General features: G+C 41.6%; 1 protein-coding gene across 10 annotated transcripts in view; it reads left to right on the top strand.

Moving 5' to 3' along the window:
* The window catches only part of flrt2 (fibronectin leucine rich transmembrane protein 2), a 112,839-nt gene extending 91,509 nt beyond the window's left edge, over positions 1-21,330 (top strand). For 9 of the 10 annotated variants that reach the window (XM_061812724.1, XM_061812717.1, XM_061812720.1 and 6 more), the window contains one exon: positions 15,764-21,330. In XM_061812724.1, coding sequence (XP_061668708.1) covers positions 16,203-18,185 — 1,983 coding nt within the window. In that variant the 5' untranslated portion in view covers positions 15,764-16,202 and the 3' untranslated portion in view covers positions 18,186-21,330. Of the gene's footprint in view, positions 1-13,277; positions 13,786-15,763 lie in introns of those variants that run through there. The other variant, XM_061812715.1, reaches the window with a different exon arrangement.
* The last annotated feature ends 3,976 nt before the right edge of the window (positions 21,331-25,306 follow it).

Raw genomic sequence — 25,306 nt, 5'->3', positions numbered from 1 at the left:
ATATTTAATCCTATCCAATCTGCTCACACCTAGCGTGAACCTCAGCATCTTAATTTCTGCTACCTCCAGTTCTGCTTCCTGTTGTCTCTTCAGTGCCACCGTCTCTAATCTGTACATCATGGCCGGCCTCACCACTGTTTTATGAACTTTGCCCTTCATTTTATCGGAAACTCTTCTGTTGCATAGAACACCAGACAACTTCCGCCAACTGTTCTTTACCACACTCTCCATTGCTCTCTATTGTTGACCCCAAGTATTTGAAGACATCCACCCTCGCGATCTCTTCTCCCTGGAGCTTCACTCCTCGTCCTCCGCCCCTCACATTCATGCACATATATTCTGTTTTACTTTGGCTAATCTTTATTCCCCTCCTTTCCAGTGCATGCCTCCATCTTTGCAATTGTTCCTCCGCCTGCTCCCTGCTTTCACTGCCGATCACAATCTCTGCGAACATCATAGTCCAAGGGGATTCCAGTCTAATCTTATCTGTCAGCCTACCTATTACTACCGCAATCAGGAAGGGGCTCAGCGTGGATACCTGTTGCAGTCCAACCTCCATCCGAAAGGGCCACTGTCGTGAAATGCATGATTTTTAGTATATTAAGGAAAAATCAGCAGCCGACATGGACCAATGCGTTTTTTTCACCACAAAACATGATTTTGACATACATCTTTTTGTAACTCTCACCATGAAAATACTCTCGAAGGATTTCTTTTCGAGATGAAGCAGGAAGTGACGTACATGGCAGGACCACCCTCAAGTGGACTCATTTGTTTCTATTAGTTTTACCTCTGGGAAGGTAGCTGGTTGTTCCTTCGTGTTAGCCAAAATGCCGGCTCGTTGCATTGCTGGACATTGCTTGAACACTCAGGAAGATGGATTTTACCCTTCATAAGTTTGCAAGAGTCCCGGTTCGTTGTGAAAAATGGATTGCACGGGTGCAAAGGATGAGAGCTTTGTGGGTTCCAAATGACAAGTAGGTGTGTATACAGCTACTAAAAAAAAAAATAGGTTTGGGGCGGACCACATAATCGGTCTCTCATAACGTAAGAAAAGATCAGCGTACCTGTGACAGGCGTGTTAAATGTGCCGATGTGCGGTGGCTCGCGGACGGCAGCAGCTATGAACAACGCTCCCAACAATGGCGTACTCAGCCGGGTGTGATGACAATGCCGTAAAACAGCCTGGCTCTGATCCGTGATAAGCCACCTCGGCGCTGAAAATGAGCCACCCCGTGCCAAGGCGCCGCGTCCGCCGGCCACGGCTTCACTGAAGGCTGCCGTGTCAGGCTCGTGGACGGCGGCGGCTCTGAACAACGCTACCGATAATGTCGACTCAGCCGCGTGTGACGACAACGCCATAAAGCACCCCGATTCGTCGGTGTTGTACATCGCGGACGGCGGCAGCTATGAACAACGCCGTAAAGCGGTCTGGGTCGGCACCATGATAAGCCACCTCGGCTCCGAAAATGAAACTGACAAAGATGACGTCACAGCCGGCCTTGTTGGCCGGGGTGGCTCGTCGCGGCACAAGGCCGCGATGGCTCATCTCCGCCGCGGAAGTGCATTGGACGAGTTGGCGGTTTGGCCGTGATCATATATAATCTGGATATGGCCCAAAACAATAGGGTAATATTGCCACGGTAACTTAACTCACTTGTGTGATGTTCTCTTCTTTGAAAACAGCTTCTGTGTCAGGAGGGGCGTGTTTGTCTCCCATAGTAGGGTCCACCACGGGTTTTCAATGGCGAATGTCTGGGGTGACGTCGTGGACAGGGGATGCAGCCATTATGGCGACCACTTGGATGTCGTCGAATGACACGCTCGCTGCTCATTTATTTTTTCATATAAACATTGAAGAGAATACTGTTATGTATTTTTCATTACAATATATATTTTAAAATGTTTATAGGGATGACAGTTGACCTTGGAATTCTTCTGACACACTAACGGCACACCTCACCGCTGTTCTGCTGCCCTCATACATGTCCTGTACTATTCTAACATAGTTCTCTGCCACACCAGACTTGCGCATGCAGTACTACAGTTCCTCTCTCGGTACTCTGTCATTGGCTTTTTCTTGATCTACAAAGACACAATGTAGCTCCATCTGACCTTCTCTGTACTTTTTCACGAACATCATCCATGAGCTTCACTACTTTAATGCCACAAATTGAAAATAGTATTTAGCCACACAAATACAATATATATTGTTTTTCTGTCATAACCTAAATTTGCCCACATGAACATCTGAGCTCTTTCAAAATGCCAACCTGAATCCAGTTTGATAAATGCAAGTATTGGATGCTGCGTTTATTGATCTTTGAGTAAAATGACTCACAGATTACAGTTTTTGTACAGTAAAGCCTGGAAGGGAGCAGCCGCCCTTCCACCCAGCAAGAAGACTTCCTCTTAGCTCGAGTCAGGAGAGGAAATTGAGCCCAGATGTGACTTCAAACAAAAGAAAAGCTACAGGGATAGGAGGTGGGATCAGGCTCATCTTTCTTGTGACCTGGAGACCTGCTCCTTCCTCTTCTAGATTGTCTATTGTAAGTTACAGTCCATCTGGTGTTTTTCTGGCTCTTCACTAACATTGTGTCACATGTACTTTCACCCAATGCTGGAAGGTGAGCAACCACTAAACAATCTCCCATTTTTCATTATTCTGCTACATCTTTTCACTACGGGTCAGATGTTAAAATGGCATTCAACAAAAGCCCTGTGATTTGAAAGCAATTACAGTTCATCCAGCACAAAAAAGTAGAATGAAAAATTCTTTCTGCTTTTAAATAACGTAATTTCCAATTAAAAAAAAAAAAAAAAAAAAAGCTCTTCAGAGCCTTTTTGTTTTCAGGTGTTGCACAATGTTTGAAAATCCGTGTTTTGTTTTAACACCAGTTGTTCTGAGAGTGTCTGTACTCAGAACCAGAAAAGGCCCATACATTTTTTTGCACTGAAAATTAAGCACTTTTTCCTCCATCCAAAACACTTTTATAATGAGCATTTCCATATTTGCATCTTAGGTATATTTGGCTTGTGGTCTTCCTTTTTCACAACCAAAATTACAAGCCTCTCTGCTTCAAATTATGAATGCAACTGCACCACACTGTTTTTCTCACTGATTGTAGTGATTGAAATAGTATAATGCACTTCAGATACGTTTAAAAAAAAAAAAAAAAAGTACAGTGAACAATACATTTGACTCGACCTGTACTACTTGGTTGCAGTGAGCTACCAAAGGAAGAAAAAGTTATTTCAGAGAATAATCATGCTGAGGGTATAATTGTAGTTTTTTTTTAATTGCACTCCTTAAACTGCTAATGGAAACTAACTTGAAAAGAAACCTTTATAGGAGCAGCGATTCCCCCCGTGAAGACTCTTGCAGTTTCGACTCACAAATCAAAAGTTCAACATCCGACCAACCCTCATGCAAACCTCTCAAAATATTTCAACTAAATTAATCCACATTTGACAAGCAATTCATGCAATTTGTCTGCTTGATTAGATTAATAAGTAACTGAAAATTTCTACAGTTAAATATATTGTCAGGTCATACTAGTCACATTGTGATGAACCGTTTAATTAATTTCACAGCATGAAAAAAAAATGTATGAGGACGGATAGTTTGCATAACATGAAGTCAGCAACAATGACTGACTGAAAGTGTCGTTCTTCGACTGTTTACTTATTCCAAAATCAGAATATAGTCAACATAACATGAAGTAAGCGGACCCACCTTCAATGCAAATGTCATTTCTTATCAAAGTTCGTTTTGTCTGTACTTTTAACTTCTTTTAACAATTGACAAGCAAACCAACGCCACTAGAGTGCAAAAAAAAAAAAAAAAGGAATGTTGGAATTTTACTTTAAAAGAAATAAAAGGTTTTTTGATGCCAACAGTTTGGTGTTTCCAGATCATTATTTCCACTCTTGCTATTGAAAAATATCAGAACAGAGGTCAACTAGCGTCTGGAACAGGTTCTGTTGAGAGACACAAAGTGTAATACAGTCAAGGAGACTCAAATGGATCCTTTGAAGTTTATTTGTATATTTTTTGCAGATTGTAAAAGTCAGCACAAAATGCCAAATGCAACGGCATTGCCTGACAATTACTGTGTGTTGCTAAGCAGCAATCATTAGTATTAAATCATGGGAAGACAAGGATGAATTTGGTGCCTCATGTCAAAAATGGCTGTAATCCTGTCCTTTTTCAAGCCATTTCAGATCCATTGCCTCCTTCGAAACTACGAAACCAACGCCTCCCCCTGCACATTTCCTATCCCTGACCCCTCCTGCCACCAAACTACAGGGGCTTGCTTGTTGTCAAATGTTTTTACAGGCTTTCTTCAGCATAGGGCTAAAGTCAGGACTTTATCTAGCCCTATAACTCATGAGGCTGCCATCACTATCATTTCATGCAATGACCCAGATTCAGTCTTTAGACAGGGCCCAAATAAATGGTTAGTCTTAATAAAGTTTTGTGTACATGTATTCCTGTTCACAAGACTGTCCTAGTAAGAAATTGATTAAATTATAGATTTTGGGAGAGAAATGTGTGCCTGTGCCATGGTAGTATAGTGTATATAATGCAGCTGCTTCACATGCAGACAGTGCAGGTATGATTTCTGGCCATTGCCCCAGTATACTGTCAACTGCCAGCCCCAACCCCAAATAAATTGCGAGGTTGGTTCAAGAAAAGAATCCAGCATAAAAACTATGCCAAACAAATCATCCAAATGACTCAGTCATGACCCCTGAAGGTACACGATGAAAATCACATCCATCACTGTGCATCTGCAAACCAATGTCAAAACTGGTGCATAGAATTTGATGGAAAAATGATGGGAGTGGGCAATTTTGTACTTTCTCTGAAATCTTAGTAACTTTCTGAGATAAACCGTTTGACTCCACGTTACCGTCATGGAGTTCCACTGTTGATTGCATTTTTTTTTTTTTTCAATAGACAAAGCTTTGAAAGCTACATGTAATGTGTGCATAAAATTAGAGGTTATCAGAATTTCTGGTCGGAAAACATATCTATGGTTACAAACTAATGCTACCATGCTCAAACTCGCTGTGGCATTGGATGCATGGAGTTTATTGAAAAATCGATGAGGGGTAAATAATTACATCATTTGAGAAATTGATGAACAGATTGGTTGCTATAGTCACTGAGAGGTTGGGTGTACCATGACCTGTTCACCAGCTAGTTGCATACAGTACAGACAAATAATTGCCGCCTCCGTACACGGCACTTAACCATGCCTCCTGAAGTGACGTCACGCCACGTGCGCTAACGTCAGACAAACAATTAGCAAAAATGACGATGCAGCAAGAAAAGAATACAGCGAAACTGTCTGATTTACCGGCTGATTTCTCACTCGCATTCTTAGCTAACAGTGAACTATCGTTGAAAAGCAGACAGCAGGGCTTCAAGTATTTCAGCGAGGGGTATTTCAATGGTATTTACATGCATATCGGCGGAGAAACCATTGATATTAGCGAGAGAACTTTTCGGAGTCAGAGGAAGACGAAGAAGCCACATAATGTAATATATTATAACCCAAAGACGAATTCGTCATTGACAGTTTCCTAGTTTCGTGTTACCTATAACACTTGTGTGCAGAATCTGTATGTGTATCTGTATAGCAGTTTGTGAACCGCCGTATGAAGGAAAAGAAGGCGAGGCTTGATTTACGAGTGGTTTCTCTCATTTTCTTTGTGTAACGTCACACGCTCCCCTCAATAATTATTCTTGAATTAGTGCCGAACCTACGTAAGTCCCAACCGAGTACGACAATCACTACTTTAGTGTCCTCAAACATCCTTCAGTCTTGGTGTCTCGGTGCACGTCGTTTTAGGACTGCTAGTCCGGTTTAGCTTAGCTCATTAGCCGCAAACAAAGGGACACATTTGTGCAGTCAGATCATCGCAAAATATCGCTCAACACAGATCAAGTGTGTCAATCATTCACACGTAGCTATGTTATGCAAGCGAAGAACTGCTAATTCATTTATATGAGACATGTATTGAAAATCAAATATAGGGCTTACCTTCGTGCAAACATATCTGTTCCAGTTGATTTTAGATGGATTCAGTTGATCATACTATCTTCCACAAAGTTTGATCCATCAAGACATTTTTCGTACTCTGTCTTCTGTTCCGGTTTATTTTAGATGGATTCAGTTGATGATGCGGTCTTCCACAAAGTTTGATCCATCAAAAACATTTTTCGTACTGGGTCTTCGGTTTTGGAAAGGGTATGAATTGAACTCCACCAACTAGCCTTTCAGGATACCTGTCGTCACTATTATAAAGTCTGTGACTACACCTCTTAACCATATCTTTTGTTAAAGAACCCAAATACGCGATAAAACGCTAACAAAAGCTATACTGGACCATGCAACGTTGTCTGAGGGAACTGCGGGTCCAAAAAAGGGCGTGGTTTATGCAGATCTCTGGCCTCTGATTGGTCAGCGACGCAGATGATGAAATTTCTACAGAGGGGTCAATTAACCCACATTCACTCCTGGAAAATTTTGAGTCTTCAATAGGTGCATGTTTTTGGAATGTGTGCGAAAGCAAAGGTACCCTGAGAAAACTTGTGCAAGTATGGGTTGAACATGCTCCACACAGGAAAGTGTTAGCTTTGATTCGAATCGAATTCGAATAATTATGACACGGCATCAGCAATTCTGCCATGATTTCCCAACGTTTTTGTTCAGTATAAGATACGTGCAGGGATTTCTACTCTCCTTGTAACACTAATTTGGCTGGCACCTTTTGAAGTATTTCGCAGTGTCCAGATGTAAATAAATGCAAAGAGGAATTGGATAAGCTAATGATGTCTCTCGGGAAGGTAATGAATTTGACCAAGGGATAAACATATCTGCATATCTAAGTTGACCCTCTGCCCTCCATTAACACAATTTGTACTGGAGCAGACGGACACCAGCTTTACATGTGTTGGGATCTTGTGTATCTGCAGTTTTATCAAGGTGCAGAAGCATGCAGAGTAAATATGCCACACCAAAGCTCTGCAGGCGCTATAAAGGGAATTTCCACTGAAATTACACAGAGGCTGACTGGGGAAAAAAAGGTGTAGTTCGTGATACAAGGTTTTCACCCTTAAAACGTTTGAGTTTTTCATCATTGCTTTTTATTGACAAGAAAACTAACCCAATCTTAACCAATTTATAGCAATACTCAGACTTTCTTATTGCCCTTATCTTTAATGTCTAAAGTAATCAGTAACAGACTGTTCTGGTATTTTAAGAAGCTGAAGTGGGCATAAATGGGGATGCCCACATAATTTTGGCTGACTATTATCACAGTTTTGTATCACAATCGGCTTTATTGGCCAAGTGTGTGTAACGACACACAAGGAATTTGTCTTCGGCAGTCGGTGCCGCCCTGGTACAACATTCAGAACAAACAAAGTGAGAAGAACGAAGAACCAGTAAGCAACGTTGAGCTTTTTCTGTCATGATCTGTGGTTTTTGTTGACTTTTGTTTTGATTAGATTAAGTTTGTCTTTTGTCAAGTTTTCCTGTCAGATATTCATGTGCTTTTTGCTGTTTTTTTTCTCCACCTGTTCTGTCAACCAATTACTTCCCTCCACCACTCATGGCTTGTCCAGGTGTTCCTTGTTGTCTTCAGTTTGCATTTATTTAGTTCCTTGGTTTCAGTCAGCCCATCAACAGTCTGCTCACAATTGTGGATGTAAATATAACCATTGTCATGAATTATCTAACATGGTTGTTAGTCTACACCAAACCCATGAAATCATTGCAAATGAGCACAATGGGTAAATTGGGTTTTGTACAAGTATGTCAACCAAAGAGTGATTTTCTCTGTACAGCATTGGCCTCACAGTTCTGAGGACGGGGGTTTAAATCCCGGCCCCACCTATGTGGAGCTTGCATGTTCTCCCAGTGCCTGCGGGGGTTTTCATTGGGCACTCCAGTGTCCTCCCACATCCCAGAAACTTGCATTAATGGGAGATTCTAAATTGCCCCGAGGTTTGATTGTGAGTATGACTGTTGTCCATCGTGCCCTTGCGGTTGGCTGGCAACCATTGCAGGGTGTACACTGGCTCCTGCCTGATGACAGCTGGAATAGGCTCCAGGACTCCTGGGCCCCTCGTGAGGATAAGCGGCTCAGAAAATTGATGAATTTAGACGACAGCCTGACATTGAGGCATATGGTGAGAATTGTAACGTTGGTCAAATCCAGGTTTTTAAGTACCTTGATACCAATACTGAGTGATAAATGCTTAAAATCTAGTGCATTAAGGAATAAACAAGCAGCTTTAAATGCTTAGTCATTTTTTGTATTCAAAATATTGGGAACAATCCTTACTGGTAATTTGAAAAGGGGTCTCTTGAGTCTTTAGAGTTGTGAAGCTGTTATACACTAATTGACCCCTCCGTGGATATTGCGCAATCTGCTTCACTGACCAATCAGAAGCCAGAGATCTGCATAAACCACGCCCCTTTTTGCTCCCGCCATTTTCTCAGACAACATTGCATGGTCCAGTATAGGTTTTGTTAGCGTTTTATCGCGTATTTGGGTTATTTAACAAAAAATATGGTTAAGAGGTGTAGTCTTTGTAATAGTGTCGTACCCTTTCCAAAACCGAAGACCAAGTACGAAAAATGCCTTCAATGGATCAAACTTTGTGGAAGACCGCATCATCAACTAAATCCATCGAATATCAACCGGAACATATATGTTTGCACGAAGGTATGCCTTATATTTGATTTTCAATACATGTCTCGTATAAATGAATTTGAAGTTCTTCGCTAGCATAACATTACTACGTGTGAACGATTGACACACTTATTCTTTGTTGAGAGATATTTAGCGATGATCCGACTGCACAAACGTGTCTCTTTGTTGCCGGCTCGCGGCCGTAGCTTAACCAGACTGTGTTTGCACGAAGATATGCCCTATATTTGATTTTCAATACACGTCTCGTATAAATGAATGAGACGTTCTTCGCTAGCATAACATTGCTACGTGTGAATGATTGAATGAAATCAGAAGCATGGCGTCTCTCTCAGTTAAGAATGTATTGTATTTAGAATCTATAATATATCGTTGATTTGAATGTAATCAGAAGCATGACGTCTGTCTCAGTTAAGAATGTTTTGTATTGTATTGTATTGTATTTGCCATTTTTACTAATTGTTTGTCTTACGTCAGCGCACATGGCGTGACGTCACTTCAGGAGGCGTGGTTAAGTCCCCTGTACGGAAGGGTCAATTGTCAGACTCTTGAAGTTGTTATTATACACTACGGCATGTCAATAAGTCATGTCGTGTCAACAGTGTTCGTTGGCTAACGACAGATGAGCAATTTATACCTGTTGATCTCCAAGGATCACATAGCTTCTTTGATCATTTTTAACCCCCAAAATGGTGCTCATCTTTTTTTAACATAGGATACTGCAGTTTAATAAGTGTGATGCACAAATTGGAGAATTAAGATAATGGTTTTGAAAAATGGGTATTTTTCCCACTTTTGATAAATGAGTATTAAATATTTTCTTAGCATAATTGAATGGCGTTTACTGACCAACAACACATTAGATTGCCTTCAAATGTGTCAACAAGTATGTTTGCTTTGTTTATAAATTACCCTGTGGAGGGTACTTGTACCTAGTTGTGAGAGTGGATTATTTCCACTCAGTTTCTCGAGACGCCTTTTAATTGACTGACTAGTCACAGGTGTGGTCTAGCAGGTCCGGCTCCTGCTACACTTAACAGGAGATTTCCCCTCCAAGTCAGAATTTAAGAAGCAGTCAAATGTTTCTTCAACCAAATGAAGGAAATACTAAAGTTAAATTTATGGTCGGTGGTAGGGTGAGCACATGTGCTGAGGATCTGGGTTCAAATCCAGGCAAGTCTGTGTGGAGTTTGCATGTTCTCCCTGCACCTGCCCTAGGTTTTCTCTGGGTACTCTGGTTTTCTCCCATTATCACAAAAACGCGCATAGTAGGTTAATTGAAGCATCTATAGTAATTGCGGTGTGGTGCACAAATGCTTTTGGTTTACGTGCCCTGTGATTGGCTGGCCACCAGTCCAGGGTTTATCCCGCCTTGCACAAAGGGAGCTGGCATAGTCCCGAGCATCCCTGCGACCCTTGTGAGGATAAGGGCATACAAAATGGATGGATTGAAAATACGGTGGTCACTACAGACTTCATGGCCTAGTGGATAAGAAATTAGTTATTGGACTTAAAGGTAATCAAATAACTTTTCACATGAAGAAAAATGTTGAAGTATAAACAACCCATTACCCCAATGAAAAATTTGATATTCCGAGCCAGAAACAAACTACAAACTGTTCACAATTAAGCAGAAGTCATAATTGCTCTCTTTTACATTGATTTTCATTCTCTTTGCGCCCTGCGATTGGCTCGTGACCCGGTCTATCCTGCCTCTCACCTGAAGATAGCTGAGATAGGTGCCAGCACATTTGTGACCAGAGTGAGGATAAGCAGTTTGGAAAATGGATGGATGACTGACTTCTTTTTTCACACTTGATGGTTGGGAAGGCACCCCAGAAGAAGTCTTTTCCATAGTATAACCCCTTTAAAGTTGTAGTTTGCAGTTTTCAAAATCAAACATATGTGAAAAAAACTATGACCTGGCAGTAGAATATTATAAAAATAATGATTCCAACCATATGATGCCAACTAATGCCGCTCTTTAAAATTTATTTTAGAACTAAATATGACTGAATAAGAATAGCCAATCTGACGGGAGGCATGACCAAATAGTAAAGAATTTGTACAAACTCACTGCGCACACAGGCTTTCTCAGAGTAGACTATCATAATATCTTGGCCTTATTCAATGTCTTGCAGCAAAAAAAAAAAAAATTGAGCAACTCTCTACTTCAAATCAAACTTAGATCTAAAACATTGGGGTATGTAAAACAATGGCGTGTCCAATACACGTATGACTGCATGACTGATTTTTGAAAACCAGACCTTACTTCATGTCACTCCTCACGAAGTCAACAGGTATGTTGATGCACTTTTTTTATACTTTTATTTGCTTATACGATCCAAAAAAAAAAATGGGACTTCTAACATTCAACATTTCTCGTAACATTACCATGCACAATGGACTCTTAAGTGAGGTTGGCCGTAAGCGAAGGGAACACGGTTCTCTACCTCGTTCCTCCAGTGGCTCGTCGCAGTTGCCTGGCCAACCGAGGAGCATTTTGAGATGGCCAGCAGAGCACGACGAGTCGGTGTCTCGCTGGTTCTTTGTCGTTGAGTGAGCCGAGAACATTTCTTTGTGCGAACGAGAGGTGACAGGGCGGGGGTAGTGTGGTTCACAGTGACAAAGATTAGTTAGATTCAAGGCATGCTAGCATTTTGAAAAACTATTTCCCGCCTTTCGGAAGCACTGTGTTCACCCAAGGCCAGTTTGTGTAATTTACAGTATATGTATAAATCTGGGTGCATGGAACACTGGCATGCTATGTTCTTAAAAATAAAACAAACTCTAAACCGTTCATCTTTCACATCACAAGCACGGAAGAGCTCACCATTGATGTCACAAACACAATTCTGACATCTTTACCATCTATAATAACCTGGGCACCAAAATGTTTCGTTAACGTCACAGACTTCAATGAATGTGAAATATTTTCATGTACTGTATATGAACTTACTCTGAACTCATGTTGCTCAAAAGATCCACAACTTAATTTCTCTTACATTAAAGATGATGAATGGCTGCACTTTACCGCTTTTGCCTGCATGATTACAAGTTGCTACGCATGAATTCTGCTTGGGAAAAACATCAGCCTTTTCAATGTTTTTTTTAATATGTGGAAATACTGTGGAATTTTTTTAGTATGAAGCAATAAATGTACCTTTACATTTTCATACCTAATGGTGACATGACATTGTGGAAACATGAGTAGTCTTGTTTTTAGAATGTAAAGAGCAAGCGCAGCATTTAAAATGTAAGCACTGCATACATGCCTGCAATTCTCTGCATGCTTTTCTTATTCTTTTCAACCGACTGTAGATACAGTATATATTTTCAACTTTGCAATTGTAGGGCCATTTATTATAAATAACATAATAATAAAACTCTATAAATTTTGCATTGTACTGCAATTTTAATAGTACACAAAACTACTATATAGTTGTGCACAGATTCAGTTAATGTCATTTTAAAGAATTTAAATTTCTGCATATGGAAGTATGGGATAAATATTTGTAAGAATGAAGGTAATGTTTTTCTTTTATATTCTGCTACAGATTGTGAATTATAATTTTGTAGGTCACCAGTTGACTACAAATAACATGGTTACTTTAACACATGCAACCACTGTTTTTGTAAGATTTATGTCCATTAGGTATTTTTACATAAATGTATATCAAGATAATGCGTGACTAAAACCATGAAATCCATCAAGCTGAGTCAATGTACGAACAGATAAGAGTAATCATTCCAAAAGTTCTGTGTTTGGTGCTTGGTAAAGGGGGATACTTGCATCCAGGTCCAAAAGTATTTGTTTCCTCTGACCTGTGGACTCGTAGCACTGCTGTAATGAGCTTTTCAAACACTTTGAGCTGCTGAATTTCTCAAGTGTTAAGCAATGGAGAAGGCCTCCGAAAGTAGGATCGGCATGTTTAACAGGTTGTAGTGGAACAATAAAGTCTGGAATAGGGTCAATGTGGATCAGTTTCGACCAGTGTGGAAAATATTGACAGTACGCAGCTGAGAGAATGTAATATTTGCAGTTCCCTCTCAGAGGAAATTTAAAAAAAAAAAAAAGAAAAGCAATATGGCATAGGGCAGGAAGGATTTCTTCACAAGAAAAAAAATCCAAAATGTATTGTAAAATGGTTGAATATAAGTATCACAGTATATTGTATCTATGGCAATATATTTTCAAAAGTTTGGGTCCTGGGAAAGTTTATAACTAAAAAAATTAGGGGAATCCTTTTTCTGAGGGTAAAGTGAGCCCTGGTGGAGTTGCAAAGGAAAGCCCACGTACTTATGTATAGGCTACAGCGAATGAATGGCATGCATTTTAGTGATTTTTAGAGACAAACTATTTTCTGCATTGTGAGGACAGCAGGGAAGATCTGTGGCTCACAGCTATCACGGGGCTGCTGAGGGATATGCATTCTTTATTCTGAGGAGGGGAGGGACTGACGGAGGGGGGGAGGGTGAGAGAGGAAAGACAGAGAGAGAGAGAGAGAGAGAGGGTGGGGGAGGGAGCAGGAGAGAGAGAGGCGCAAAGAGCGCACACGTCGCACTATCAACTGGATCCGTCTAAGAAAACAACTCCGGGCAAGTCTTGTGCGAGAAACAATAAGGTGCAAGTTGGGCCCCACTGAAAGAGCGTACCGGGCGGACGCAGCCAGCTGTCATGGCCCGTGACCAATCAGGCGGCGGACGCTTTCACGAGTGGGTCCTCGCAGTTGTTCTTGAGTGGACGCGGAGCAGTGGGAGCTGCGAAAATCGCCCAGAATTCTGCCGCCTTCGCTCCGTGGCGCCGCCGGTGTTGAGTTAAAGCGGCTGGCAAGACTACACACACACACACACACACACACACACACAAAGTCAGGATAGAGGCGGTGGCGTAAAATATGCTGCAACGACGCTTGGTCGGAAGCTCCTGGCTGCAGCGTTACCAGACGGACCTTTACGCATGATCATCCAGCAGGACTCCGCGAAGGATACAGTGAGGAGGGCGAAAAGTTGAATCCAGTAGCGGCTTTGGGGACGGATAAAGACCCGGCAGAGGTACCGTTGTCATGACCACTTTCACAGACACGAAAAAAAAATTCCACTTTATAAATGTCTAATTTTATCTAACCTGCCCTACGAAAGAGAAAAAAAATAAAATATAAAATGAAGATGACTATTGAATTTATTTTGAGTTTCTTGCATTAATATTGTTAGTATTGTATTTACTTTTTTAAAACTAATTGAAGATTACTACTTCTAAAGCGTACTGGTCCCAATGTCTCAGCCCATGGAGATTAGACTCTATATGCACCTCACGCCTTTCAACTGCTTTTAGAAATATTCCATCCGAATGAACGCCACTCACCGGGCAACCTTTGAAGTATGCCCGATCCGCCTCTTATCGCCTCTTAAATAGCTTCGCCGTTTTCAACTTTTAATTGCGTTTCCCCCAGTAAATCCACTTCTAATCCGATTGTCCTGGCCACGTATCAGAGCGTTCATCTGGAGGTGCGAATATGTGCTCACTAGCCTGAAAATTTAATAAGACGGGGATAGAACTCTGGTGGTGGTGGTGGTGGTGGGGGGGGTTTCTTTCTTTTTTTCCCCTCTTCCATTTGTCGATCGGGGTTTTGTTTCTGTGATACTGAGAATAGTTGGCATGTTGTTTGAGCTTTTTGTGATAACACCAATAATAATGGGGATGCAGTCGCCTTGTGCGGCATCTGTGTGCACAAGGTGTTATCGCCTCCCGTTGGTTGCTTATGCTACGGAGCTTTTTTGGATTGTAAATACAGTAGCTGTTTCAATCTAAAAAAGATCACAGTTGTTTGTCTGTCAGCCCACACAACAGCCTTGCACGTGGCTCTCTTGCAGGAATTTTTTTTTTATTTTTTTATTTTCATGAATTTAAGTACGGTTCCTCATCATTCATACAATATTTATTCATTTGTGGCCAATTGGCTTGCAGATCCCCAAACTTAACAATGTGACTCTTGGCCTTTCCCGTGCTTCACATTCACCCCATACTTCCCTTAATGATGTTATCCATCAATGACTCTGGGTGGAGCTTCAATAAGGCTGCAAGCAACCGATGACAAGCAGAATCTTTCAATCATATACGGCCAGAGAGAATGTTTGATGGCTCATAAAACTTAGAATAATGGAGCTGGAGTCCTCGGTGATGCAAGTGGCCTTGTGCTTAACTCGAAACCTCTGTTGTGACAAATACCCTGTATTAATGATTGGGATCTTTTATTTTATTTTATTTTTTTGCCGGCGGGGAGACAAAATTACTCAGCAATCCCATTTCATTTGACAACTTGTGTATGTCACCGGAGAGAGGTGGAACACTTATGCGAATGTCTTTCTCATTCTTTGTTTGTGCTTCACCTGCAATTCCATTATTCACATACTTAAATCTTGAGTCTGATTGAAGAGTGCAGTATGACCTAAGCATGACATTAATAACTGGCAAAGCATCCCCATTGTTTACAAAATGTGTTTACTCATCGGTTCTTGACAGAAAGGCAGCTGGACTGATTTTTTTTTTTTTTTCGTGAGTCAATGTATAGAAAATATATACACCATATACAGTATTTTTTTCCTGTCTTAAAACCAAGCAACGCTAATATTTCTTGCAACCTCTGCAAACACAACCCCGTGTGTGTCCTTGATCCCTATTGCCTCTCGACAGAGTGTGAAGGGACAGAACCCTCCTTTATTTCGCTGATACCGGATATGCAAGAGCTGTTCTGAATATTTATCAGATGGTTTAACTTTTCCATTCTAATCATTCCGTGCATACACTGACATCAGCGGTGAACAATATTTGTCACTTGTCATTCTATTCAACGCAGTAACAAAGAGTGAGGTTGAAGGAGAGGCAGTTCATGTTCTTGTGTGCATGTTTGTCACTGAGATGAAGAACTGTGCAAAAGGAGGGAATGTGGAGGTACTGGTGCGGGGTGGTGCTGTTGTTCGGTTGATGACCTGGCCACCCTGAAAATACTAGCATTTCTTTGTTTTCCCACAGGTCTCTGGTTCCAAATGTCACCCTCCTTGGAGTGTGCCCCACTCTGGGAACAGCAGCAGTGTGTGACGGGCAGACGAATGTAGCCTGCGGTGGCTCTCTGCCGCGTGGCTTCAAATGGGCCCTGGATGAGCTCCGCATGGCGCAACCAGTGAAGAGTCCTGCTATGGTCTGACGTCTCAGCATGGATGGAGTCAGTCAAAGAACCGGCTGCCACTAATGAGACCATTGCTCTTCAGTCGAGGATTAGCATTTACAGGATTACTCACACATTTTCCTGATTATTTCCCAGCAACCAACATCATTACCAGACTCTTCATGGTGGACTTCTTTTTACTTTATTTGTTGGATTAATACATTATTTAAATGTTTTTGTTTGTTTCACTTGCTTACAGTTTTTTATTATAGTTTTTCCCCCCAATTCCTTTTTTCATTTTCAACTATGGAGTTTCTGGCTGGACACTGGAATAAGGATTGGACTTCATTCTTTCAGTTTTGGCTGACTGTAATACTGAGCCTTCAAATGCAATTCAGCCCAGGTGCCTCTTGCCCAGAAGAGTGTCGTTGTGACAAATCATTCGTGTACTGCAACGAACGCAGCCTGACATCTGTGCCTCTGGGGATGCAGGAAGGCTTCAAGGTCCTTTACCTGCATAACAACCAGATCAACAATGCTGGTTTTCCTATGGAACTTCACAATCTGGCCTCTGTGGAGACTGTGTATCTCTATGGCAATCAGCTTGATGAGTTTCCCATCAATCTGCCCAAAAATACCAGAGTACTGCATCTACAGGAGAATAATATTCAAACAATCTCTAGGGGAGCCCTAGCACAGTTGACTCGATTGGAGGAGTTGCACCTTGATGACAACTCCATCTCCACAGTGGGGGTGGAAGAAGGTGCATTTAGGGAGGCACTAAACCTCAAACTCCTCTTCCTCACCAAGAACCACTTAAGCAGTGTTCCCATCGGCCTCCCGGAGGACCTGAAAGAGCTGCGATTGGATGAGAATAGAATTGCTGTCATTGCAGAGGAGGCCTTCCAGAATGTGACGCATCTGCAGCGCCTCCTGCTGGACGGGAACCTGCTGACAGACGAGGGCATTGCTCCAGGGACCTTCCAGGAACTGGCCAACCTTCGAGAACTAGCACTGGCCCGCAACTCACTCACCTTCCCTCCTCCCCTTTTACCTAGCCAGTCCCTGGTCAAACTTAGCCTCCAGGAGAACCAGATAGACCAGATCCCAGTAGCTGCTTTTGCAAACTTAAATAGATTGGAGAGGTTGGATGTTTCCAGCAACCAACTTCAGACTCTCACACAGGGTGTCTTTGACAGCTTGTCAAGCTTGAAGCATCTCATTGTGCGAAATAACCCGTGGCGGTGTGACTGTGCAGTGAAATGGGTGGTGGTGTGGCTAAAGTCATTGCCTTCCTCCATAAATGCCAGGGGGTTCGTTTGTCAGAGTCCAGACAAGGTGCGCGGTATGGCAATCCGTGAGCTCACATTAGATATTATTGAATGTCCAGTCGATGCTGACCAGCCATCATGGCCCACCCTTCGCTCAACACCTCCTCCTCCACCTACCACCACCCCTCTCACCACCATGATCTCCACTCTTGTAACCACATCGATTCCTGACTACTTGGATACGCCTTCTCCACCCTTACCCCCAATCTATAACAACCCTCCAGGGCCCCTGCCTCCTTATGAGGACCCCCTTCAGATTTCCTTCCATGTGGCTAACTCATCTAGTATAGAGGTGAGCTGGGCTTCCTATTTCACCGTCACAGCCTACAAGGTCACTTGGGTTAAACGGGGCCAAAGCCAAATAAATGAAGGGATGCAGGAACGGACAGTGAGTGGGGGCCAACGGCATATCAGCCTCACCAATCTGGAGCCCCGGTCTGTGTACCGGATCTGTGTGCATGTATTGGACACTCATAACTCGTATAGGCCTGGAGAGGATACAATATGCTCTGAGGCCAGGACAAAGTCAGCCTTGACAACCAAGTCTCCCGGTTCAGGGCAAAATCCGAAGGAGAGTGTTAATTCAACGTTGTTAATGGCTGGCATCATCGGCGGAGCGGTCCTCATCATCTTAGTAACACTGCTAAGCCTGTTTTGTTGGCACATGCACAGGAAGAGCCGGTCATCTTCAACCAAGTGGAAATACAACCGAGGTCGTAGAAAAGATGACTACTGTGAGGCTGGAACCAAGAAGGATAACTCTATCCTTGAGATGACTGAAACCAGTTTCCAGATAGTAGCGCTGAACAACGAGCAGCTGCTCAAGGGAGATTTCCGCATTCAGCCTATCTACACACCCAACGGGGGGATTGGATTTAGGGACTGTCACCTCAGTAACAACAGCTTAGCCTACTGCAAGAGCAGCAACGTACCGAGTACAGAGTTTTGCCACACGTGATGCTGTGGAAAATAGTGCAGTGGCACACCCACAAACAAACTTTTGACAGTACACATTTACAATGTTTGTGTAAACAATAACAGAAGTGTAAAAAATTATAGTGAAATATAACTGTACTATATATATATTTCCAAGTTCTGTCTATGATGTAATTTATACTGTGGATAATAATGTCTCTACTATCTTTTTTATTCATAGAAAAAGGAAATCCAAGTGTTTTTTTTTTATAAACAGCAGGGTTTTGAAAGTTGTTTTAATGGTCAATACTGTACATGAACACAGATTTGTACAATCACGGGACCCTGGGTGTAGCTTCTGGAAAATGCTGTCAGCCTTTGAAAATGTTGGGAACTTTGAGGGCTGGGATATTCTTTGCTAACCACAGAAGCAAAAAAAAAAAAAAAAAAAAAAAAGGGCCCTTGCGCTTTTGAGATACAAAACCCTCCCAAATTCATAAAAATATATCATATACTTTGAAATGGGACAGAATGCCTCATTTGGGGGGGTGGGGGTATCACTGGTGGTATGTTGATGAAACTGAAGTGGATTTTCCAATTCATGGAAACAATAGGGGCACTTGTTTTGCGTTATTATGGAATAGGTGTGATTGGATTATGTCCTTGCAGAGATATCCCAAAATTGCCTTTAGCTCTAAATTCTCCTTTACTCTCTTTGCCCATCCAAGTTGTTAAGAGACACTTTTTGGGATAACGATAAATAGGATTTGTCATCTTCTGCACACTATTGGTTGGGAGCGACTTGATGAACATGAACATGAAAGCAGGAAAGAACGATTGTCCTCAAGTGCAGAGCAGGAATGTGCTGAGACGAAAGAGAACACCCCTTTTTTTTCCTCCCCCAGCCTGTTTTAGTAAATGAGGCCACAAGGTGGCAGTTCTCTCTGCATAGTATCCAACTGAGGGTGTGAGACATGTCAAACGCGGGAAAACAAAGCAAAACAGTTCATTTTACCAACACCGTTCCCTCCATAAACTCATGACATTGCACAAACAGCATTGTTATGACATTATTTGGTGTCTTTAATGATGTGGAGTCATTGAAAAGTAATTACTACTAATTTGTATCTCTGTGCTTTGTGGTGAAATGATACAGGTTTTCACCACTGTGGCCTGTCAGGCTGGGCTTTTTCGAAGTGATGAGACCACACACAATGCTTTACCCATTTATGTTGAACTTGTGCAACATTTCACTGGACGTTTTGGGATAAGTGTGATCATCCAGAATGCAAAGTGTTCATGATTTATCATTCATAGTTTTGGTTTACAATTTTGTTTCTGTTTTCCATGTACACATTAGGAATAAATGGATCTGCCATTCTCCTTTCTCTGGCTGGTGGCCTCCCTGTCCTTGTCCCAATATCTCTGATCCCAGCATGGGCTCAATTAATGCCGTTTCCCTGGCAGCAGCGCTTACATGCAAGGTGCCAGTGAGAATTCTTAAGACGACGCGATGTGATTTGACATTTTATTTTGAGGGAGCCAAGCTTAAAAGTTCCCACCCTAACCTCTCGGCTCCCCCACCCACTCTCATAATCCCCCCACCAAAAAAGCGAGACAAATATGTACACTTTACTTGCACTTGGCTGCACCCAGCTCACGCTGGGCAAAAATGCGTTAACTCTTTGCGCACACCTTTATGCACAGATGGAAGGAAAGGGCTCGTATTCTGTACATAAGAGCTGTTTCTAGTCCAGGAATACGGTAGCAACTACAAGACTTTTCACACCCCATTATTTAAAATGTAAGACATCATTCAGTGCAATTATGTACCAAGTATTATACAAAATTGGTTCTCATTAAGCCAAAGTAGTCTGTGTTTGACGGAGGCTGAATAAGATTAAATACAGTCACGGCTATTATCATTTTTGAGAATTTTTTTCAAGAATTGACGGATTATGCCTGTCCCTGCCAAAAAAGTTTATATGCCACTGTTTTAAACAATAGCACAGCACATTTAATTTTATACGTAGGGTTCATTTTCATCAGCCTTCTGTGGTTATCAGAGCATCTCCACGTTTTCTATAAATACAGACATAGTGTATCAGCCCACCCAGAAAGTGTCCCAAGTGTTGCTGACCTTCCCTGCTTCAACAATCGTAAAGCATAGCTGACTAAGCACTGAACCAACAGTTCGTTGTGTGGTTTGCTCTACATGCTGCACCCACTGACCATCATTTCCTGCACAAAAAGCAACAGAACTTTTCCACCTTGGAATTTTATTTTGAAATCGGGTTGACAAATATGTTTTCTCCCCCAGAGACAGCAGTATATTTGCCTTACCTTTTTATGGAGGATTGAATGATTACGCAGACTTTTAGATAGAACACAGAATGAGACATAAGGAGCCACCGACAAGAATGGCTGATTGAAAGCACTTTTTTTTTTTTTTTTTGGGCCACAGTGGCGACCATAACAGTGCCAATAGGAACAGCGTTAAGTACGACACACACACACACACACACACACACACACACACACACACACGAATGAGATGTTTCATCTGTACTCCCAGACCTTCAGTTTTTTTACACGGTGTTGTTAATGATTGGACCAGGCTGGGAAAGCGCTTCAGTGGTTGTTTTTGCAGTATACCGAGTTCCTCATTTAATACATGGTTGAAGCATTTAACGCAATGGAATTAAATTCTGGAATGCAGACTGACTGCCAGTGTTGGTTTGTGCCGTTTAAATTTTCTTTCGATTAAGTAAACTTTTAACCACACTTTTCCTCTAGGCAAGCCTTTCACTGCAGATATGTATCAGCAAGTAACACAAATTTGTTGATCTTTGCATGTATTATCATCATAGCATATCATTTTGTTCATAGAGTTAAAAGCTTATTTGAAAGCAAACTGTGTCTGGAAAACCTGAGTTAGCTGCAAAATTTACAGAGCATGTAAAATGGCGACCTTTGAGATATTCTGCCTTCCTGGGTTCTCATTTATGTTCACCGAGATGTTTCTTAGGAACCAAAGTTAAGAATTTCTGTTCTCATAATGAAATGTTGTTGTTCCATGTATGTGCCTTGGGGTTGAACTTACAATGTAAAGTCCTTGAAACCTTTAAATGTTTTTGCACAAACTGTACATACTTATGTGAATTTCTTTTTTCTTTTTTTTTTTTTTTTTTAAATAAAGAGCCATTGGATTTGAGTGCTCGCTCCCATTTTATTGTGAGAACTATTTGGTACATACAACACAACAGATAAAACAGTAATTTAGTATTTTTGTGAAGCCCAGTTATTATGGGTTAGAGCGCCATAATTCGAGGTCAAAGAACTGTGTTGAAGCCCATAATTTCCAAGTTGTTATTCTTTGGTAAGGGATGCTCAACACATTAGTGTAGCCACCCCGTCTTTGCTCAACGCACACTGTGACATAAGTCATGAAGCAGTCTTAAGTATTATATTGGGTTAAACTGATTACACACAGGACATTTGCATGATGTCCTAAATATTGCAAATTCATGTATGTATGGGGTAGGTTTCGTAGGTCGCGGTGAATTATACAATGAATAAAATTCATGAATTTTTGGTTTTGTGTTGGAATTAAACGTTCGAAGGCCCTGAGGGCTATTTTGTTGCCATCCCCACATTTTCTAAATACAACCAGTTACACAGCATAGCGCTTTCAACAGCAATGGTGTCAAACCCATGGCCTGCGGGACATATGTGGGTCATGCTTCATTCTTGTGTGACTCACATTTACTTAAAATTAGCCATAATTTTGCAATTATCCTGTAGCGTAATGTCCGATCTACTGCCCGAGGGAAATTTGCAGCTCTTCTCAGTACGTTATAGTCGGACTGTACTTGGAAACAATACATACAGTAATATAGACAATGTTGAAATTAACTTTCTTAATTTGTCCTTGGGTGTAAGGAGTGTGGGTTTAGCAAATTATTTTCTTCTGCCGCAAGAGCCATAGAAAATTAAGTGTATGCTAGCCACTGAATACTTACCAGGATTGGATTACATGATCATCATTGTCAGGTTGAGTAATAAAATTAAATTAGAATTATTATTTTTCACGAGTGCATGGAGGAAACAGGCGAGTCCGGGATTGAACATGGGACCTCCAAACTGTGAGGCCAACACTTTCCAGCTGACCCACCGTACCGCCTTTTTGTTTTTCACAAAATAAAAAAAAAATCCCAAATTTTTTAGAATTTTTAAACATTGTGAAAGGTTCTGAAATTATTTTGGGAAATTTATGGGTAATTTGTAAAATAGCCCCTCATGGGTAAAGACAAATACAGAGGAACCTCTTACCTAAAAATGCTATTCCCAGACTATCATTAATACATTTGTGTTTCAGAAATATTTTTTCCCCACTGAAAATATCACATAATAATTTACCGTACTTACATTTTTAACATTGTCAAAAAGTGTACATAAATAACTGCTGCCAATCATCAGTCATCTTAACATTGTCCACAAGTGACATTTATGGTCATGTTGGCATGCTGCACAAAAAGTAATCACTTTCTTACTGCTTTGCAATACTATCATGAAAGTATTAGTTTCAAGGATTAATCTACTGTAAGTACAGGTGACAATGTTTGGAGTTGTTGAGTTTTAATTCGGAACATAGTTTCACTAACCTATGTTTAAAAACTACTAAAATATAACTGAATATACATCAAAAACATTTCTAGGCTGTACATTACAAAATTATGCACTGTAAAATGAGAAACTTAAAGAGAGAACAATCCCTTATCTTTTAATCTTGTGGCTGATTGTAAACAAAAGAGGTGCAAACTCATTCACGGCATGCTGTAACCAGTCCACACCAAATATCTATTACCACCCCCACCCACATTTACATCATAATGCGTCACCCATGTTTTATACTACCACACAATACATTTTTCAAAAATTAAGTGGAATCTATCAAAGTGATATGTTCTTTTTGATTTAGTGATGTCTGAGTCTTTCTGGGTGCATATAATGCCGCTACACAAATCCGAGTGAATTGATCAAGCGCTGCGCATCTGCTGGCGCCGGAGCCAGTGAGTCCACTTTGTAGCTTCAGCTTAATGAGTCTTCTATTTTATCTAAGAGAAAGCAGCTATGTTTGTCATATTCCATATTGCAGCGAGTAATGAAATGTGCATTTTGTGCTTTTGAAATGTTCTCTGAACAGGTGTTGGCGTAAAGAGGATGCCTTTTTCTCTTTTCCTTTAATTTGGAGGGGGAAACTCATCAAACGCTGCAATTTAGAGCAACGGTATTCAACATTCTCAAAGGTGGGCATCTGGCAGACTAAATACTGAAGTGGCTGCTTTAAAAGATTACCTCTGTTGTTAGTCACATCTTTTAGTGGGCTGAGAAGCCTTTAATTACAGCGCGAACACAGGTGAGGCCTCGGCCGCCATTCTCACCGCCGGGCTAATGGATGTCACGACGGGGTCGCTGCATTTCTCTGTCCATTTGCTGCTGACGGCAAATGCCACGAACATTAAGTCAATCAATTCAGCATCACCTTGCTCCCAATTTACATAAAAATGAATAGTAACTTTAGTGCTTAGAAGGGAAAGAAACGCTGCTCAGTGGCACATTCGTTTTTACTTTTCTTAGCCCTTTCTTGGCTGCCATTAAAAAAAAACATATGCTATCTTTAGTTTGTTTTAGAATACAGTCTCTTCTTCTTTTCCTTTCGGCTTGTCCCGTTAGGAGTCGCCACAGCGTGTCATCTTTTGCCATCTTAGCCTATCTCCTGCATCTTCCTCTCTAACCCCAACTGCCCTCATGTCTTCCCTCACCACATCCATAAACCTTCTCTTTGGTCTTCCTCTCGCTCTTTTGCCTGGGAGCTCCATCCTCAGCATCCTTCTACCAATATACTCACTCTCTCGCCTCTGAACATGTCCAAACCATCGAAGTCTGCTCTCTCGAATCTTGTCTCCAAAACATCCAGCTTTGGCTGTGCCTCGAATGAGCTCATTTCTAATCCTATCCAACCTGGTCACTCCGAGCGAGAACCTCAACATCTTCATTTCTGCCACCTCCAGTTCAGCTTCCTGTTGTTTCTTCAGTGCCACCGTCTCTAATCCGTACATCATGGCCGGCCTCACCACTGTTTTGTAAACTTTGCCCTTCATCCTAGCAGACACTCTTCTGTCACATAACACACCAGACACCTTTCGCCAGCTGTTCCAACCTGCTTGGACCCGTTTCTTCACTTCCTGACCACACTCTCCATTGCTCTGTATTGTTGACCCCAAGTATTTGAAGTCGTCCACCCTCGCTATCTCTTCTCCCTGTAGCCTCACTCTTCCCCCTCTACTTTTCTCATTCACGCACATATATTCTGTTTTACTTCAGCTAATCTTCATTCCTCTCCTTTCCAGTGCATGTCTCCATCTTTCCAATTGTTCCTCTGCGTGCTCCCTGCTTTCACTGCATATGACAATATCATCTGCGAACATCATGGTCCAAGGGATTCCAGTCTAACCTCATCTGTCAGCCTATCCATTACCACTGCAAACAGGAAGGGGCTCAGAGCTGATCCCTGATGCAGTCCCACCTCCACCTTAAATTCCTCTGTCACACCTAAGGCACACCTCACCATTGTTCTGCTGCCATCATACATGTCCTGTACTATTTTAACATACTTCTCTGCCACACCAGACTTATGCATGCAGTACCACAGTTCCTCTCTTGGTACTCTGTCATAGGCTTTCTCTAGATCCACAAAGACACAATGTAGCTCCTTCTGACCTTCTCTGTACTTTTCCACGAGCATCCTCAAGGCAAATAATGCATCTGTGGTACTCTTTCTAGGCATGAAACCATACTGTTGCTCGCAGATACTTACTTCTGTCCTGAGTCTAGCCTCCACTACTCTTTCCCATAACTTCATTGTGTGGCTTATCAACTTTATTCCTCTATAGTTCCCACAGCTCTGAACATCCCCTTTGTTCTTAAAAATGGGAACTAGAACACTTTTCCTCCATTCTTCAGGCATCTTTTCGCCCGCTAGTATTCTGTTGAATAAGTTGGTCAAAAACTCCATTGCCATCTCTCCAAATGTCTTCCATACCTCCACCGGTATGTCATCAGGACCAACTGCCTTTCCATTTTTCATCCTTTGTCGTGCCT

The sequence above is a fragment of the Syngnathoides biaculeatus genome, chromosome 23, assembly GCF_019802595.1.
Source record: "Syngnathoides biaculeatus isolate LvHL_M chromosome 23, ASM1980259v1, whole genome shotgun sequence".
Lineage (NCBI taxonomy): Eukaryota > Metazoa > Chordata > Actinopteri > Syngnathiformes > Syngnathidae > Syngnathoides > Syngnathoides biaculeatus.
Note: the sequence above shows the minus strand (reverse complement) of the source record. Positions and strands in the feature narration are given on the sequence as shown.